General features: G+C 38.3%; 5 protein-coding genes across 5 annotated transcripts; 2 read left to right on the forward strand and 3 right to left on the reverse strand.

The window, feature by feature from the left end:
• Positions 1 to 9658: 9658 nt before the first annotated feature.
• ATC70_001241 (Endoribonuclease L-PSP) lies at positions 9659 to 11278 on the forward strand (the record flags this gene model as incomplete). The annotated part of the gene is made up of 5 exons (XM_064820639.1): positions 9659 to 9781; positions 9837 to 9879; positions 9932 to 10071; positions 10156 to 10373; positions 10432 to 11278. The coding sequence occupies 5 exons, from the start codon at positions 9659 to 9661 to the stop codon at positions 11276 to 11278; spliced, it is 1371 nt and encodes a 456-aa protein (XP_064684559.1).
• A 1227-nt stretch (positions 11279 to 12505) lies between these two features.
• On the forward strand, positions 12506 to 12814 carry ATC70_001242 (uncharacterized protein; the record flags this gene model as incomplete). Its single annotated transcript, XM_064820640.1, has 1 exon — positions 12506 to 12814. The coding sequence occupies one exon, from the start codon at positions 12506 to 12508 to the stop codon at positions 12812 to 12814; it is 309 nt and encodes a 102-aa protein (XP_064684560.1).
• A 216-nt stretch (positions 12815 to 13030) lies between these two features.
• On the reverse strand, positions 13031 to 14484 carry ATC70_001243 (Pre-mRNA-splicing factor 18; the record flags this gene model as incomplete). Its single annotated transcript, XM_064820641.1, has 4 exons — positions 13031 to 13053; positions 13106 to 13211; positions 13288 to 14282; positions 14346 to 14484. 4 exons carry the CDS (start codon positions 14482 to 14484, stop codon positions 13031 to 13033), a joined length of 1263 nt encoding a protein of 420 aa, XP_064684561.1.
• Positions 14485 to 14764: 280 nt separating this feature from the next.
• Positions 14765 to 16113, reverse strand: ATC70_001244 (uncharacterized protein; the record flags this gene model as incomplete). The annotated part of the gene is made up of 5 exons (XM_064820642.1): positions 14765 to 14825; positions 14885 to 15252; positions 15315 to 15390; positions 15446 to 15874; positions 15935 to 16113. The coding sequence occupies 5 exons, from the start codon at positions 16111 to 16113 to the stop codon at positions 14765 to 14767; spliced, it is 1113 nt and encodes a 370-aa protein (XP_064684562.1).
• A 354-nt stretch (positions 16114 to 16467) lies between these two features.
• ATC70_001245 (uncharacterized protein) lies at positions 16468 to 16938 on the reverse strand (the record flags this gene model as incomplete). Its single annotated transcript, XM_064820643.1, has 2 exons — positions 16468 to 16627; positions 16682 to 16938. The coding sequence occupies 2 exons, from the start codon at positions 16936 to 16938 to the stop codon at positions 16468 to 16470; spliced, it is 417 nt and encodes a 138-aa protein (XP_064684563.1).
• Positions 16939 to 18151: the final 1213 nt, after the last annotated feature.

An 18151-nucleotide genomic window follows, 5' to 3' on the forward strand; every position in this document is an offset into this window, starting at 1 on the left:
AGAATGTCAGGAAGAAAAAGGGGAAGAAAAACCCCTAGAGTTGAAATATCATACTACATTTTAAATGGTTTTTCATAATAAATTCCATGTCATACCAACATATGAGTCTCTTAATCACAGTGCTGTATTCATCAACCTTTGTTGATTATCTTGGTTTTTAAGAGAGACAATAAAAAGGACACTAGCCTCCAATTTGCATGATTTTGAACTAGTTTTCGACCTGATTTAGTATTTATGATTCGATTAGGAATAGCATTAGATTATCTCGCAAAGCCACACAAGCATTTTTTTACCTGATCCAGCGTAGAAACAGCTCCAAAATGTCTATTTGACGTGTATTTCTAATAACTGACTTTATCTCTGTTCTAAAGAATAGAATGCACGGCTTTTGGCTCCTCTTGCTCATCTTTTTGTTTAAGCAGTTTTCGACAAATAGTTCTAACTCGTTCGAGATGTTTTCAAAAGGCTACATGTGACAAAATATATTGTTCTATTTCCAAATATAACTATTGTGTGTGAATTATTATCGAAACCTTAATGAAGATCGTTTCTCTTCTTGTTGGTCCACATTTGTTGTTGCGATAAGACGTTGCACAGACCCTAATCTTTCTTCGGGGTATCAATGAAGCTGTGAGCTTTGTGCCTGATACGGTTGTACCATGATGTTGATTTCGAATTTGGATTCCATTATTGTGTCATTTCGGAAGAACTGGACAATGGAAAAGAAACAGATAAATGTAGCAAAGTGTATCTTTGTAGGTGAGGTCTTAAATCCTATCAACCATCAATGTACAAGTCTGTGACATGCCATCACGCGTACGATTGCATCAAGTGTGAATATATGCTCTGTTTATAAAGGACAATTTGGTGAAATTAGAGAGTTTCACATGTCCAATTGTCTCCCCCCCCCCATTTTCCATGTATTCTTAATGCAATGCGATAAACAAAGGCAATTGTACCCAATGATTATGGAGCAACAGTTTAATGGGTAGGCATCAGAGTTACACAAATGGGCGAGTTGATCCATTAAAAACGACTTCTATCACACAACTAGTGACATTTGATATGAATCTCTTCAAATACAATGGCCTCGTAAGTAAACTAAATAGATACTGTCTTGACTCTTACATCGTATGATTTTGATCCGGACTTGTCATGTAACTGAACACCATATGAGTATTGATACATGGATGGACGGTAGCGTATCACAGCTTTGTGCTATCAATTGGCTTCGTATTAATATAGAAGCACAACGTGCTGATTAATGATATAACCATCCTACTTGAAAGGCAGACAAGATAATGATGGTTGAAGGTTACTGTAATCATGATAGCGGAGGGATTGGTGCAGTTTAATGTTACATGCCATCTGTAATTTCTGTAATCAAACTTTCGATGTTATTCCTTATTCTTTATCTTTGTTTTATTGATAATAAAATAATCCCACAAAAAAAAGCAGGGAGAATTGCTGCTTTCTACTTTGATCTAAACGTAATTTCTTGTTGAGGCAATCCGGGGTGCGACATGTAGAAAAATTATATACACAAAGCCTCCAACAACCATATTTTAACGTATTTATTTTTTTTTTAAAAAAAAAGAGGCACAAAAGAAACAGAGACTGATTCGTTTGTCAAACACCTTTAGAGAGGGGCTCGGAACATGATTAAAAGAGTAAATATTGAGCATTAAATTTAGCAATGAAGATTTCGTACAACAATAACATCTATTTGAATGAAAAAACTAAATTTCGATGATATTGTGAGCACAAATCTCACTAAATTGGGAATAAAGTAAAATACCAGTGAAAGGGTTAATAGGACAAGCATGGTGAATCTGTGTTCACCAGTTATTCTTGACGTTCTTTGTATTGTATGTGTGAGTGTGTTGGCTCAAAAGAAGAACAAGGAAACACTTCACACTACAAAAAAATGCAACCAAGCTACGATGTTCATTGATTTATAGCTATAAAATCACACCTTTGGCAATCATTTGCAAGACAAAAAGGTTTCCCATGTCTGTAGACATCGTACAGCATTGCACCATCTTCGCATAATAACCGAATGCTTTGTTTTACTGATCGGATACCAACTCGTCTTATATACGCATGAGTAATGGCAAACAATGTTCTCGCTAGTTCGATTTTGATTAGTTTGTACTTCTTGGAATGTTACATTGGGGGTGTATATATTTTGTGTATTTAAGCGTTTAGTAAGATGTTGACATGGGGTTTCATGAATAATAATTTGCTAGAAGCTTGGAAAGTGAAGAGCTCTCTCTATCTATTTCTTGACCTATAACATCATACACTTTTTTGAAGATGGCTTGTGATTTATGGGTGTCAATTTTGTTACAGTAACGGTTTAATCAAAAATACTCGTAGGAAAATCCTATAGATGCTGCTTGTTATGAATGCTTAAAATATGTGGAGTGACCTGGAAGTAGGAATTCCGTACAAAAGATACACTCGATATAGGTATCGTAACTATCTGCTTTGATTTGACACAGTGATAAAGCCTTTTCCAACATTATGCAAATATATTATTATTTCAGCGCACAGAGTTTATGATATAAGATATGATGATACAGCTTATCATTGGAAAAGTTGCTCTAATGGTATGAAGGTTTTGAAGTTATACACCAAAACTTACGACTATGGCTCTCCTCTTGTGCACTAGTATATAGATTATCGCATTTCTCAAATACAAAATACAATTGTAGACATACCTCACAAAGAAAGCCCAAAGTTTACCACACCTTTTTTTATTGAAAAACGTTACATCTTTGTATCTCATGACAAGCTTAGGGAAATCACATATAATATAACAGGCGGCTATCAACGATGAGGTAGTAAGAAAGCTAGGCCCGAATAAACTTATGTGGTATAAATACTTTCATCACAGCAAGCAGCTTGTTGTCAAGCACTAAATATATTTTCTGCAGGTGGTGATTGTTTGATCGAATGTTACAGCAAGGTTTCGCATTACGTCTATTCAAAAGCAGATTGTCAAGTCGTTGGGAACATAAATCATAGTCATAGCATCCTTTCAATTGCCATGCAGATACATATACTTGCTCGATCCATCACCATCAACGACCTTCTGAATCGAATATTCATCAAACAAAACTGTTTGATAATTGCCTGCTATCTTGAAGCACTATGGTATTAGTATGACAATCAGTAGTGGGACGTTTCCCATGACATCAACCAGCATCAAACTTGATGTACCACACCTACCTATTTCACAAGTAGCAGTAACGCTTACAATGAGCATGTGTTGCTCATTCATTGCTCGCCAACATACTAAATACTACTACATGCTACTATTATACTGCTCTAGCTACCATATTTTTGCCAGCATCACAATTGCTACAACAAAAACAAAACTACGGATACTAGGTTACTTGTAATGATTCACATTACAATATATACTTCAATTCTCACGAGTAAAACATTGATGCAATAATATATAAATAGCCTTCATTTTTGACAGTTATTTTTATTATTAACATTCAATAACTGTCATTATTACTACTCCCTACGACACATTTATTACAATAAATTTATTATCTCTTAATCTTAAAACTTCTTGTTCAGTAATATGTACATATATTATACAGCAAGTATTACCCAAGGTTTAAGAACCTACAAATAGTAACACCAACCAAAACCATTCCTATCATTACGTCTACCTTTTTTTTTATTATAAAGCCATTATTGTTTTTATTTTGATCAATAGAAAATCAACTAGCTAGAATCCTTCGGCTCCTGAACCTCTGAACCAATCAGATTACTTGAAAACTCCGCTGACCTAAAAAAAATTTTGCGAGGGTTTCCCCCTGTTTTGATGTGAGGCAAAATTTTAAGCGCCGCTATAATAGCAATATAGCCGCTGCTATCATCAAACTTCCCCCAGGTGCTAGAGCATGCCTTACTTACACCACCTAGCTTTAGATTCTGGCGTTGAGACCCTCAATCATCACTAAAGTAAGTAGTGATGACCAAGTGGAGGCAACCTATCTACCTCCTAGCCTCGGATAGAGTCTTGTTGAGCTTCAGGGATAGGCACATCCACACAACGTAAAAAAAAAGTATGCTTCAAAGAAACATAATAATAACAAAAGAAAGAAGAAAAGAACATACTACTACTATAGGAGTATAGTAGTAGGTAGGCAAAAAAAGGGATACTCACACAAAGTGAGTACTCAAAGAAAAGTATAACAAATACAACATCAGAGACGTTCAGAACAGCTCGTTGTTGTTGTAAGAAAAATGCATACATGAGCAACGTGCATGGTAATAGTCGGATGTAAATCAACACAACCAACAAAAGAAGAAAAATGCAACAAAGAAAACATCATGAATGCATTATCATGAGAAAGGAAGCAATAATACAAACGTTCAAAGAAGTTTTATATCATTGCGGCCAGAAGAAAGAAGATACTTATCACTTACCACCACCGTAGATAGACCAGAGGATATGCAATCACCGAATATAGACCAGAGAACGAGCATGCACCAAACACAGTAGACCAGGAAAGACCATAATAGCAACAGTAGTATCAACACCAGCACCATAGACAAACTAAAGAACGAACGGCACTAGAGAACGAGCATGCACCACCAAAGACAGTAGACCAAGAAAGACCAGATTACCAGCAGCAGCAGCAGCAACACCAGCACCATAGACAAACCAACGAACGAACGCCATCAGAAGAGACCAGACAAAGACCAAAGAAGTAACCGCCAGACATGGTAAACCAAAGAAGCAGATAGCAGAGATAGCAAAGAAGTAATGACAGCAACATCCATGTCAAACAGGCAAAAAAAATTATCAAAACATAATAAACAAATTCGATTAGTGCTGATTTTACACCTTCCAATCCTCGTTATAGAATGGTACCTACTATATTCCACCTCAAAGAAGCAGTATCAAGTACTTTTGACTGTGCAAGGCCGTGTTATCAGAAGCTAGAGTGTTATTTTCAATCAAAAGGACTCCAAAACAAACATGGTTTGATAATAAACGCGTTTTGCAAAAAGGATAAAAAACGGTGCTATAGAAAAATGAGAGGACACCCTAACCGACGTCACGGCCAGTAGATTTGGTCTCAGTCTTATACCATAGCAACGGTAGTTGCGGCAATTTAATTTGAAATTGTGCAGCAGTATTTTCGTGTTTAAACTTGACTTGATTTCACATCCTTCAAACGTTTTTGCTAAATTTGACTATGAAAACTGTCGTTATAACACCCAACTTTCTAATACTTCTCTAGAGAACTAAAAAAAGTCGCATCGAATGGTGCTGATTATATGCAGCTTTTAGACAGAAAATAATCAGTAATTTGCAAAAATATGAAAACAGGTTTTCTGTGAGTATATCAAAATTTAGCATATGAAAGTCTCATAGAAAGAGTTTCCAATGTTGCATTTCATCTTTACGGTCAATTTGATTCAATATATATCACAGAAAAAGTCTTCATTTTTGGGGTGAAAAACGCGATCATTTGATTTTCAAGAATTTTCCCTTGCTAATACTCATGGAAAAACGATGATTTTCATGAGTTTGCAACGACCCAAAAAAAATTGAGATAAAGCATCAGGGAGTAAAGCGTGGCCAAGATAAGGCATGTGATGCTATTCCAAGCGCTCAAAACACTTTGTGGCATGAGTTATTCGTGCTTGAAAATGGCTAGATTTGAACAGAATTCGACCTAAAACGAAGGTGTGATGGGTTGCGTTGCCAGAAGAGTGAGTTAATTACTTTTCTGTCTGATGACCCAGGTGTTCTGCATTGTACAGAGCTCTATTTCCAAGTAATAATAGGCATTTTTATTCTAATTCCAAGGTGATGTATCATTTCTAAACCGGATCTCCAAATGTGTAGAAACAATCAGTTCAAGCACAGATCACATCAGATCATAAACTTTGACATTGTAATGAAATAGCCACCCAAACGCAACTTAATTGTAAACCAAAGTTCATCAAATAGCACTCATTCAAATTCATGCTATTTGGATCTATTAATGAAAGCGCTCAAATGTACATCAAAAACCCATTTAAAAATACTAAAGTAATAAAGATACACGCTTATATCGCACATCGTGTGAATGAATCACTCCTGATCACAGTGTATTCAATCACACCCATGATGGTCGTAATAAGTGATGGTATCTTTATCCAAAAAGAATCAAATCAGTAACAAGCATATTCAAATATGACAACTATGCCCTGCTGCCATAGTTGCACAATATCCCAGATAAAGGATTCCATGCTTCAATAACAAACATCACACTTTAAACCATCAAGGTTACATTAAATCATGCTATGACGATAGCTCACCCAAGCCCATCAAGGTTACTCAAATCGACCCTTATGGCCAGTGCTCCTGCATTGATTACCACTTTAAATCAAACATCAACAACATTTGCCAGATATCGCAATAGCAGCACCTATTGCTCTCTATCATCACTAATCCTACAAGCCAGATGCAAATGTATAAATACTCTTCTTTTTTTTTACTCAATTCCAGGATCTTCAGTTCATTTTATACACAAAATAAAATACAGTTGATTTCTATTATATTTTACCTTTGCTTTATTTTTTTTGTGAAATCTATTTAAACCTGATTTCACTGCAGACATGAAACAGGATCCAGTTACGATTCGCATCATGGCATGTTCAGGATAATAGATCCAATCTATTATCCTATCACCCAAATCAACCCATCTAATACCTTATCCTCACATCAAATCCCTCAATTCGAATAGTATATAAACCCTCTTATTTCCAATGTAATAAACGATATTCTTTACCAGATTAATTTCATACTCTTTTTATAAATAATTCATTTCTGATAAATTACAAGGCTCAAACCTTGCTTTTTGAAATGCGCGATTACAGTAATCTTTGACACTTGAGTGTCAAAAATATTATGCAAATTTGAAGCTAATGGCTTGCTCGGATTGAATTAGATGCTCATCAGGTTAGCAGGATATTTTTGATGGTCATCCACAATAGAGGTACCATATCTAGCCGTAAAACTAGGCTTAAAGAACCGTATTCACAATGTTGGACACTCGTAATTATTCAGGAGAATAGGCTGATACCTGGCACGCTGAGTCGTTGTCAACACAATAAGGGAGAAGGAGGGGGGAGCAAACAACGCAGTTTTGTATCGAAGTTGAGAAAATAGAAATTCATTGCTGTATTTGCACATACAACTGTACCTGAATCACAAATATTGTAGTTTGAATAAAGCAATAATAAACTATGTACATATGGAGCATATTTAAATAAACTTTATCAATAGGTAAGTGATTATAACCATAATATTCACACTAGCTAGGTTCTAGTAAGCTATTCTTCATAAATCAAAGATAGCAAAATAAACAAGAAATGTACGTAGTCAATATTGCGAAGAGCATGTAAAGATATCTAGATTGACCATCATGTATATTCGAAATAATTATCGTTCAGCGAAAGTGATGGGGATTGATACTAAAATTTGGCATGAAAGCACTATTCTAAATGGATGCGGAAGCAATCCCTTATTTGTACATACAGGTTTAGTAGCAGCAGACGACATTCATCCTTCGTTGGTTTTTCGCCATCCGGTTCTTTACGGAAATAAACTGCCATTCATTCTCATTTATTTGAGAAATTGATATTTTTTTTTGAAATGTGTCAATTTTGAGTAATGAGCATCATATAAAAATCCGGGTAGTTACAAGCAATTACAAGTAATAGAACAATAGACGAGGTGTTACCAAACGTTGTTGTACTATAAACCGCTTGGTAATAACTTGCTTTGTTGTGTTGTGGCCAAGGTTTAGAGCTGTGCTGCGCATTTTACGAAAAAGGGAGAACAGTTATTCCAAGCTCTACGTTGATGCTAGGGCCACTTATATTAGAAGCGTTATATATTCACTTCGAGGAGTTGCTAAATGTATAAACGGATTTTCAGTCGCTACATTAGTTGTTAAATAATCAAGCGAGGAAAGTGTAAAGTAGCCAGTGTATAAAAAGAACAGTGTTTGGACGCTATTTCTTTACCAACTGTTAACTCAACATGGCTTTTACATTAATTAAATTTTGTTCCTCTTTGTTTACTCTATAAAATAAGACCTTGTTGGGGGCATCTACGATGCTTCTTTGTAAAAAATCGTTTTTTCCACCCTCAAATTGGAGTTTATAATGGCAAAAACACGTTTTTTTCTAATGATACCACGAAAACATCTATGTGGTGCTCAACTCTATGAAATAAATCTAGGGCGTGTTATGACTAGTAGCAATGCGCAAAAAGAATTTTATATGCACCATTGTAGCAAAAGTTGGCCTTGAGCGATCGTTTTCTGACAATTTGCGGGGGATGACCTATTGGTTGCTGCAGATCCATGAAAACTGATACTGCAACTTTGGCCAAGGTCTCAAAGAATAGATGGTTATTGAGTCCGAGCAATGAGTATTACTACAGGTAATTTGGTACAGATACAGTACATGCTTTCTTTTGAATACCTTCAAAATATCTGAGAAACAGGTTTGTCTGCATACCAGTCGTATCATGCCTTCCAAGATTGCTACCATTCGATGCGTATTTACATTCTTTTCAAACTTACTATGAGTTAGGAGCGATAGCGTCTATTGAGAAAAAAATATGTTTGCGTGATGGAAAGGTGCTCGAGGATGCTAGCACAGCCAAATATGTGTTCGACGTCAATCTCGTGGCATGCCATAACTTTCATAATAAGTTGCTTATTTCAAGTTTAGGCGAGAAATGACAACGGTCATTTTATTTATGACTTTATGGATCATCTTGTAGGACTATTGGTCATAAGCATACTTCAGACAGACAGCATACTACGCTATGCTGTATTATTGTATAATATCTGTTGTGTATGGTGGTTGTGGGATAGTATGAGATCATTAACCAACTGTTGGCCACTAATGTGCGCATCTTGAATTACACACTGATTGCTTCTGCTAAAAGAGATGGCAAGGTTGGCTGTAAATCTAGATCTGAAAGGACGTTTCATGAAACCAACCTGTTTGATCTGCTACGTAACTCGGGAATACATCCTTTATTTGTGCATCTCGTTTGTCACGAAAGTGTATTTCCCACAGTCATCTATGGACACCAAGGTCTATCGACATCAACAGACCTTCTTGTAAGTACGTGAGCAAATGCTAAAAAGACCGGAGTGCATAGCGGGAAATCGAGTTACCATCAACGTGTTGTACATTTGAATCGCATCACGCTTCAGCAAAGGGCAAAATAAGAGGCTCCAATGTGGCATGTGGTACTGTTTGGTTTGTGCATTTTCTGTAACTGTTGATCCGTCGACTGATGAACCCCTTAACATCAGCATGAGACCTTCTGCAGTACCATTTTCTTCGGCAGCCAATGTCTTATCTTTATGACCAGAGATAGCGTTGTACGGTATGCAGCCTACCTCTTGATGATTTACTCAATTCATGCTTTGGACGCTATTGGATCAATCGTGATAGAGTCGTGACGAGTCACATGTGCATTTCAAAGGGCTTTATCATGATTTTGATGTTCCCAAGTAGAGGAGCTTTTTGTTGCCGTTCTTATTTCCGTAGTTTGTATAAATACCCCACTTTCAATCGACTTACGTTTGTTTTTTTTTGCTTATCTGCCATGTTTGATTCATTAAAAGTAAAGAAAGGAGGGACGGAGGAGGAAAGTGCACGCTTGATAGCAGCAAGATCAATCCAAATAGACGATGATGGATTAGAGGACAAGTACAAGCTTGTGTATTGGGTAAGTAGCACCGGAAATGCAGACGAGAAGAGAGCATAATTGAGTTATTTGCTAGATTTATTTCATCTATGGTATCGCCATGTTGTTGCCATGGAATGGTAACTATACGCCATACACTGCTTAGTCATTGGATATTCAACGCAATCATAGTATTTATCACTGCATCCGAATACTTTGCAAGGCGATTTGCAGAGACTCCATATGAAGAGAAGTTCCAAAATTACTTTTCTACGTATTTTACGATAACAAATCTGTTGACGTTTGTACTCATTCTGTACATGCAAAACAAGGTAAATAAAGCGTGTGTGTGTGTGTGTGTGTTTGTGTGTTTGTGGAAAAGCATCCCTCTAATCCATTACCCGGAAACCTGCAAGTCAGCATATCATGTGGACTCTTTTATATCTATTCTCATTAATACCATCGTGTTTGGCACATTAGCTATAACAGTAGAAACTCAAATAGAAGGACCAGTGTACTTTTGGTGTATCATGGCATTGATCGTGCTGACTGGTGCAACTACAAGTTTCTTTCAAAATTCTGTATTTAGTGAGGCGAGCCAATTGCCACCCATGTACATGCAAGCAGTGTTAAGGTATGTTGAGTTGAGGGGTTGTTCTTGTAATTGGGATTATACTGATAGATTGGAATAGTGGCCAAGGTATTGCAGGTGTGATTGTGGCTGTATCATCAATCCTAAGCGCACTCGCTGGCAATACAAGCGAGACTCCTGACGAATCATCCATCAGTCGATCTGCATTTTTGTACTTTCTATCCGCTTTCTTGATCACAGCAGCCGCATTGGTAGGTCGCATCGTCGTTGTTCGCCTACCATTCTATCGCCGTCAAATGAGCGCTCGGAATGAAGTGCTCCGCGTAGAGGAAGACGTCTTGGAGGAACAACACCATCCCCTAGACAGAGAGCCTATCAGCATCATGTCGATTGTTCGCAAATCGAGTGGATTGATCTTTACAGTTGGATACATCTTTATCATCACACTCATGCTGTTCCCCTCAATTACAGCATTGATCAAGTCAGTCAGGAGGCCCGAGAGCAACGTTTCAAAGAAAGGAGGCCGCTTTTTCGATGATGACATCTTTGTGGCGTTCCACTTTCTACTGTTCAATGTAGGCGACTGGGTGGGTCGGATGATGCCAGTATCCAGCATGTTCCAGATATTCCAGGTCAAGTATCTTGTGCTGTTGAGTATACTGCGTTCAGTGTTTATTCCACTCTTTTTGGTGTGCAACGTAATTGTGTCGGAACAACGTCGACTGTTGGTGCTCATCAACAGCGATTTTGTTTACTTTATTCTGATCTGGATATTTGCTGTCAGTAATGGATGGATCTGTAGTTTGGCTATGATGGCGGCACCACAGCTCGAATCGATCAAGTCAGCACACGAAAAGTCTCTTGTTGGCAGTGTGATGAGCTTCTCGCTTGTGCTGGGATTAGCTATTGGTGGATCACTGAGTTTTATCGCTAGATGGATGGTCTGAACAATTGTACATACAACAAATAAATATATTTACAACAGAACGGGGGTAATAGGTTTATTTCGATGCATAGGGATATCAATCGTCGTTTTGTTAGCCTAGCGCATTATAAAGTTGTTCTCGGGAAATCCCTCCCCTCCCCTTTTTTCATCCTTTCTTTTGCACTTGCAATCATGTCTCATTACAAGCATGTTCCATTCACCAGCAATCTCCAAATGTGGTCGCCCTCGTCGTCTCTGATATCACTGGACTTCAACATGACAATGCACCCACACTCCACAGCAGCATCGACACACACAGAAGCGCCAAAATACTATCATCATGAGCCGCTCTTCTATCCAGCAGCATGCATCATATGCGGATTATTTCACCACCCTGTATCCCATACTATGATGAACTCCGCAACAGAGCAGTATCCATCTTCGACAGCAGTAGCAACAGCAACCTTAATTGCATTAGTCACGCCAGCTCCTTCTTCCAGCTCTCTGCCGACTATTCCATTAGAACGACGAAAAAGAAGGAAATATGGCAAAACAACAAGGAAAATGAAGATCAAACTTTTGACATGTATCCAATCTGTATACTTTAAACTGATGTCCACATTCATAATACCATTTAGGAAAAGACACAACGTCTATCCTTTGAAACGGCATGTCGATTGAATAAATTTATGCGGAAAGCTCTCTGGAAGACTGAATGTTTAGGGAGATTTTTGATTCGTTCTTTAAGCCATGTCGCATGAACAAATCCCATATATGGGGAGGTATTGACACACTTGACACCAATTAAACTTTGATGAAATTAATGCGGGATCTTTAATGTGGGATGGAAAATGAAATGTGAAAAAGAAATAGATCAGGAAGGAGAGTGCGATGCGCATGGCAAATATATACAGGCTATACCTATGTGTCCATGGGCAGCCATGTATTTCCATAGATCCTTCTTTTCCAAGCAAAATGAAAAAAGCAAATCATACTATTAAATTCATCTTCTTCCCGGGTTTCTGTCAGGCATATATTACCACCTGGCTTTGAATAAAAGTCTCCTGATGAAACGTGCTGTTGTTTGTTCCACTAAATTACTCGAATATGAAATAGAAAACCCTCTGTTAAAATTACCCACACTGCTAAACGAAATTCAATATAAATATGCCATGCTTCTCAACTCGACCTCTTTTTTTCTCTCTGTTGGAAACGCTTCCTATCTTTATCAATAAATACTTTTACAGCAATGCCTCTTGTTCGACGTGAATCGTCCTCTTCTACCTCATCCACCTCCTCCTCTTGTTCATCCAAATCTGTCAGTTTTGGAGACCATACCACTGTATTTTACACTCATCACTCTCGTGATTATGATCGCTCTGCCACAAGTGAGCCGTATCAAATGTCTGCTTCATTGGGCCGCATTTTCTTGACTGAACCTGAACAAGCCATCATTGGCAATCCTCAGCAAGATAGAATTGTTGAGAGAAATACATTTGCCAATGCTAGAAGAGGCCTTGAAGGTTATGCTGTTATGCGTCAAATTCGATCTCAATGATTGTATGCTTCCAATCTTTATACCCCCCCCCCCCATTTGTATTGTATTTCTTTCTTCTTGCATATATGTCTATATTTAAATAAAACCAACTCTGTTTATAACTTTCAAATCAACTTGATAAAGTGGATAGTTTATTGTGTAAAAGATGTAATGTACAATCAAATGGGCAATGTGGGTAAAATTTAGATATAGCTTAGTTGTTATGCGGTGTGGCGTTTATCGGGTCTCGACAAATTTCACTGGCAATTATATTAATAATTGCTCTGATTCGTTTTGTTACAAGGTACTTACTTTTAAATAATTTGGTTTGTCGCTTTTGAAGGGGTCTCTTCTTATATACATAGTCGGGTGTATTTAATAAATTATCATCAATAGGCTGAAGAGCTGCTTCCAGGCTCTGTAGTTTTAGAGAGGTCAGAAGAGGCAAAAATGCAGACTTTCATACTTTTTTTTTTTTTTTTTTTTTCACTTACATGTGGGTTATTAATATTATGAAGATTGATAAACTGTCGAATTTCCTCTGCCAGCTCGTCCTCTATGGCTTGATTTTCCTCTGTTAGTTCGCCCAATGTGCCCTTTTCTATTTTTCTTAGGATTCTGTCTCTTCGAGAAGGTTCGTTGAGGATGGGCACCATGTAGGATGTACAGGCTTTTGCACTACCGAAGAAACCAGGGCCGACAGAAAAGGAGGGATCATCCCAGTGGAATAAGGATGGGTCATAGTTTCTGAATGGATTTTCCTCGTGATTCACTACTTGTATGCCATTCATATCATCATTCTCGTCATCTGAAATATCCATTTGGGAGGCAGCTTGTTGAGAGAATGGCATGAGAGAGGGCTGTCTTTGTGGTTGAGAGTGTAGTTGTGCTTGCTCCTCTGCTTCCACAATTTGCTTGGATTGCTGCTGCTGAGCAAGTCTCTGTCTACGATGGAACGGATTGCTTTTTGATATTCTTTGGCTCTTTTTAGACTGTGATCCTCCCAATTTGAGACGAGGCGGTTGTGTGGAAGAGGAGGGCGATGTGGGCGATGCAACTTGTTCGTGATGGACACTAGGCAATGGCTGTGACGCACTGGTGGGCGTAAGTTCAAGCCAAAATGCCTCGTCCTCAGCTAGCACTCGATTACCGTAAGGGCTTGCAATGGTGGTTGTTGAACTGGATGTTGCTATGGCCATCTTCAAGCCCTCCACTTCAGACAGCCGCCTTACCTTTAAGCGATCTTCACGGTTCTCATGATGAAAGTATTGATTGACTCTTGTTCCAGATGAGCTTGGTGATTTTATGTATTCAACTGAGTTTCTGCGTTGCTGCGATGATGACGGTGATGATGTTGTAGAAGCGGCATCTTGACTGTCAGCAAAGACAGGACATGATGAGAGCTGGCTGGAGACATCCTCCATCTGATTTGCCTCCATTGCCTTCTTCAAATCCCTTTTTAGATGATTGTATTTCTTGTAAAACTTTTCTGATGGCCATAAAAGATCAGTCATGAGCTATTCTCGCATCAATGCATCTGGGAAAAACTAACCGATGTTGGGCCTCGCTTTAATATCGTCAATGGTCGCTGGTCTGCCATGCTTTTGAGAAAAAATGCCTTCCCATTTGCGAAGATCTTTCTTTGTACGCAAGACTCTTTTCTGCAACTCTTTGAGCTCGTCTTGTTCCATACTGCAGTGTAAGGTGAGAACAGGTTAAATCCAAGAGAAAGAATGATAAATTAAGTGGTATTACAGTAAATTGTTTATGTGTATTGCTACAGTCACAAATGAAATCAAACACGTTGCATGCATGGTTCATGGACGTGAAAAAGCGCGAATGGCCATTCAGCGCAGAATTGGGTTCATTTTAGAGGTGCAAGCTATAGATGCCTGCCATTTTGCTATACGGTTGAACACTTGCAAACACCTCTTTCAACATTAAATCGTGTGGCTCTCATGATGGCATTTATTACAAGTATTCATTCACTTTATCTCCTGCAGTATCGATGAGTTCCTCAATCTTTTGCTCGCTAGAAACAAATACTTGTTAGTTGCCTTCCTTTTTTGCACGCATAAACAGACAACGTACTGGGGGAGATAAGTTCGGTTTGGATAAAATACGTAATCCATGTCAATTCTATCCAGATTAGTGACATTTGACATGTAAATATCTGCAAACTTTCTAATCTTGTTGGCAAAGAAGGATGGATTTTGATGTGTTCGAAACACACTTCCAAATGAATGATTAAATGCTGTCTTTAGCTTGATTCTCACTTGCTTTCTTTCTGCTCTCCACTCGGAAATGAGGGAATCTAAGTCATCAATGTGATAGTCTTTGCGCCATGATTGGGCTTCATTCAATAGTTTCTCTAGCTGCAATAGCCATGATAGCGTGTGTCTATAAGAGGGTTGATTTCTGATCTCGATCTCCTCTGCCAGCTCGTGGATAATAGCTCCCTATGGATTCAAAAAGATCATGAGTCTTGAAATCCATGCCTATCTCAATCATGTCGCTTTACTGTGTGCCAGCCATGCTGCATCGATGCCTCCACAAGATCAGAGAATACATGATCGCCAAAGTAAAGCACTTTACCGCTGTAAATTCCAGTCAAATTAGCACTCACTCTCAAAAGCATAGTATTGATCTTACCCAGTCCAGCCTGTTAATTTAGCAAAATCCTTCATATTGCCTCCTTGATACACTTCTCCTGGCTCAAATGAGTTGACTTTGTCCCAGTTTGGTTCTTGCACTCTTCGAAAAGGGCGATGTGAGTTATAGAATTCGGGTTTCCTCGCTGACACAATCACACAATCAAACAGATCTCTCCAATCGTCACTTGATGTCAAGTAGCTCATTCCCTTTGATATAAATGCATTGGTGCTGTTTGTCAACAGAAATGTCTTTTTTCCTCTTTTGCGTAAATTCTCGAGATAGCCAACCAATTTCGGTGCTCTTTCCAGGTAACAAGACAGGTCCTTCATAACGTCAATGTGGAGTGTACCTCCAATACCATGCGCACCTGTGTGAAGGATACGAGCAGCCGTACTGACATCATCAGACAAATAGCGAGGATGGAAGCTTTTTGTTTGCAATAGAATGAGCTTTTTTTGTTTCATTCATTCCACAAGCCAGACTTACTTCATATTGTGGTCTCGAAAGTACTGTACCACATCACTCAACAGACATGCTTGTGGTATCGAGAATAAATCGTTTAGTTGAAACATGTTGCTCCTCAGATACTCTGGCGAAATATGTCTTCCCTTGTGAACTTGCATGATTTCGTCAATGTTGCTGATAGGTTCTCTTCCCACTGTCATTTGATATGCGTGTGTGTCAATCAGAAAACGTCATAGTTTGATAGTTCAAAAATATACCATGCACCGTGTTTAGTTGTATATTTGCCGTGTTATCAATCTTCATCAGCCAACCATTGTTGAAGTCTGTCAAGGTCTAAAGTTTTCTAGCACTCACAATTTCACACACTAGATGATATTCTTACCGTAATGGAGACCTCGAATAGCAAAATCTGGGTCAAATTGGAGATCTATGCAGGATCCAAAGAGTTGTATTAGTTGTTATTGATGGTAGTGCACCAAGAAATAAAATACCCTTGATGTGTTTTGGGTATCGCATGACATCGACAATGATATCTCGCAACGAATTATAGATTGTCAATGACAGATTCTCGGTGTAATTAGCCAGCGTGTACTGTACAGACTATCGTTAGTTTGCACGGCTAGATTTCGTATTGTAGAGCGTGATAGTATACTTGCGTCGTAATCAAAACCGTACACTTTGATATCACTGAGGTTCAGTTCATTGTTGATAAAACTAGATGTCCATTATCAATCAGTGAATAGCCAAAATGCATAATAATGGTCTTACACTTCATTTGGTGAGGTATAGCCAAATCCACAAATGTCTTCAGCTTGAGCATTCTTGATCGCCTTAGCATCCCATTTATGTTGCTTCAACGTGTTCATTGACAGAATGGTTGCCTTGTCTTTCTCGGCTGCGTCGATATGCTGTAGTTTCTTTTGTTCGTATCTCTTTCGCAACAGATCTACCACCCGTCTACCGTCAGCAATACCCGTGTAATTGTGGCGATGATAGTTGCGTTTGACGATCAGTTTTCGGAACATTTCTTCTGTAATGCTTATAGATTGTGTAAAGAAGGACGTATAAAAGAAAACTCCAAGTGCATATATATATATATATATATATATTTACGGTAAGTTGTTTGTTTCGTGCAATGTCACAAATGGAGGTGTTACAAATACGCAATTCATGCGATCATCAGTGTACCTTTTTGTTTGAATGTAGCTCCAATTGGTTTAGACATCACAAAGAAAACGTGATGACTGGTATCTGTCATTGGTTTGAAATGACTTGATTTGTAGTAGAGTGAGACCATTTGAAAGTGCCATGTAGGTATTCACTGACAGGGTCTCCATTCGCTACAATGATCTTTCAAAAACGCTTTCGACGGGATACCATTCGATTAGAAGCCACCTTGCAAGAAAGGCATTTGCAGCCAAAGAGCATTCTTTACAAACTTGAAATGCGGTCCCAGTCATGAAGTAATATCAAATGAAGCGGATACTCGTAAAGGGTCAAAGCTCACATACATGTTGTAATTGTTACTCATTCGGATCAACTATTCAAGCCATGGATGTACTCGAGTCACGGATAATCTGATTAGTCATTCTACTAGTTGAATCATGAATGCGTCGTTACACCATCTTGTATCGTGGAGTAGAGGACTTGCAAAATGCTTGATCTATACAAAATGTCAAATCATAAAAAGCTTTTCATACTTTCCTTCAAAGAGTGTAATCATCATTGAGAGTTTTCCTGAAGAGGTACTGAAGCAAATGTATATATGCACTAGCAGTAGATGCATGAAATTGAAGAATGCTAATTTTTGCTATCAACAAGCAATGCATTTATCAGGTGAATGTACGTTTAGGTCAAGTACAGTAGATGGACATTTGCAGGATCTGATCAATGCCCTACTTGCATGCGATGCATCTCAGTGCTGATCCTGCGTAACTACTCTATTGAGCACTAACATTTGCCTCTATGCAATTCACAATTCTATTGTACGAGCCCTTGGAAGAGCCTGGGAAAAAACGTCATTTTACGCACCTTGATATAGTAGCACAGTCGTCCTCCAGGCGACAATGATACCATGTTGGTCCTATCTCTCGGCCGTCTCATTTGAAACTGAGCACTAAAAAGGTAATGGTTTATAGGCGAAGCTTCGGATTTAAGCAAAAGACGGGATGGAAGGGGATAAGTAGATTGATAATCTCACTTTAGATAAAAAAAAAAAAAAAAAAAAAAAAAAAAACT

The sequence above is a fragment of the Mucor velutinosus genome (assembly GCF_035048745.1).
Source record: "Mucor velutinosus strain NIH1002 chromosome Unknown tig00000041, whole genome shotgun sequence".
Lineage (NCBI taxonomy): Eukaryota > Fungi > Mucoromycota > Mucoromycetes > Mucorales > Mucoraceae > Mucor > Mucor velutinosus.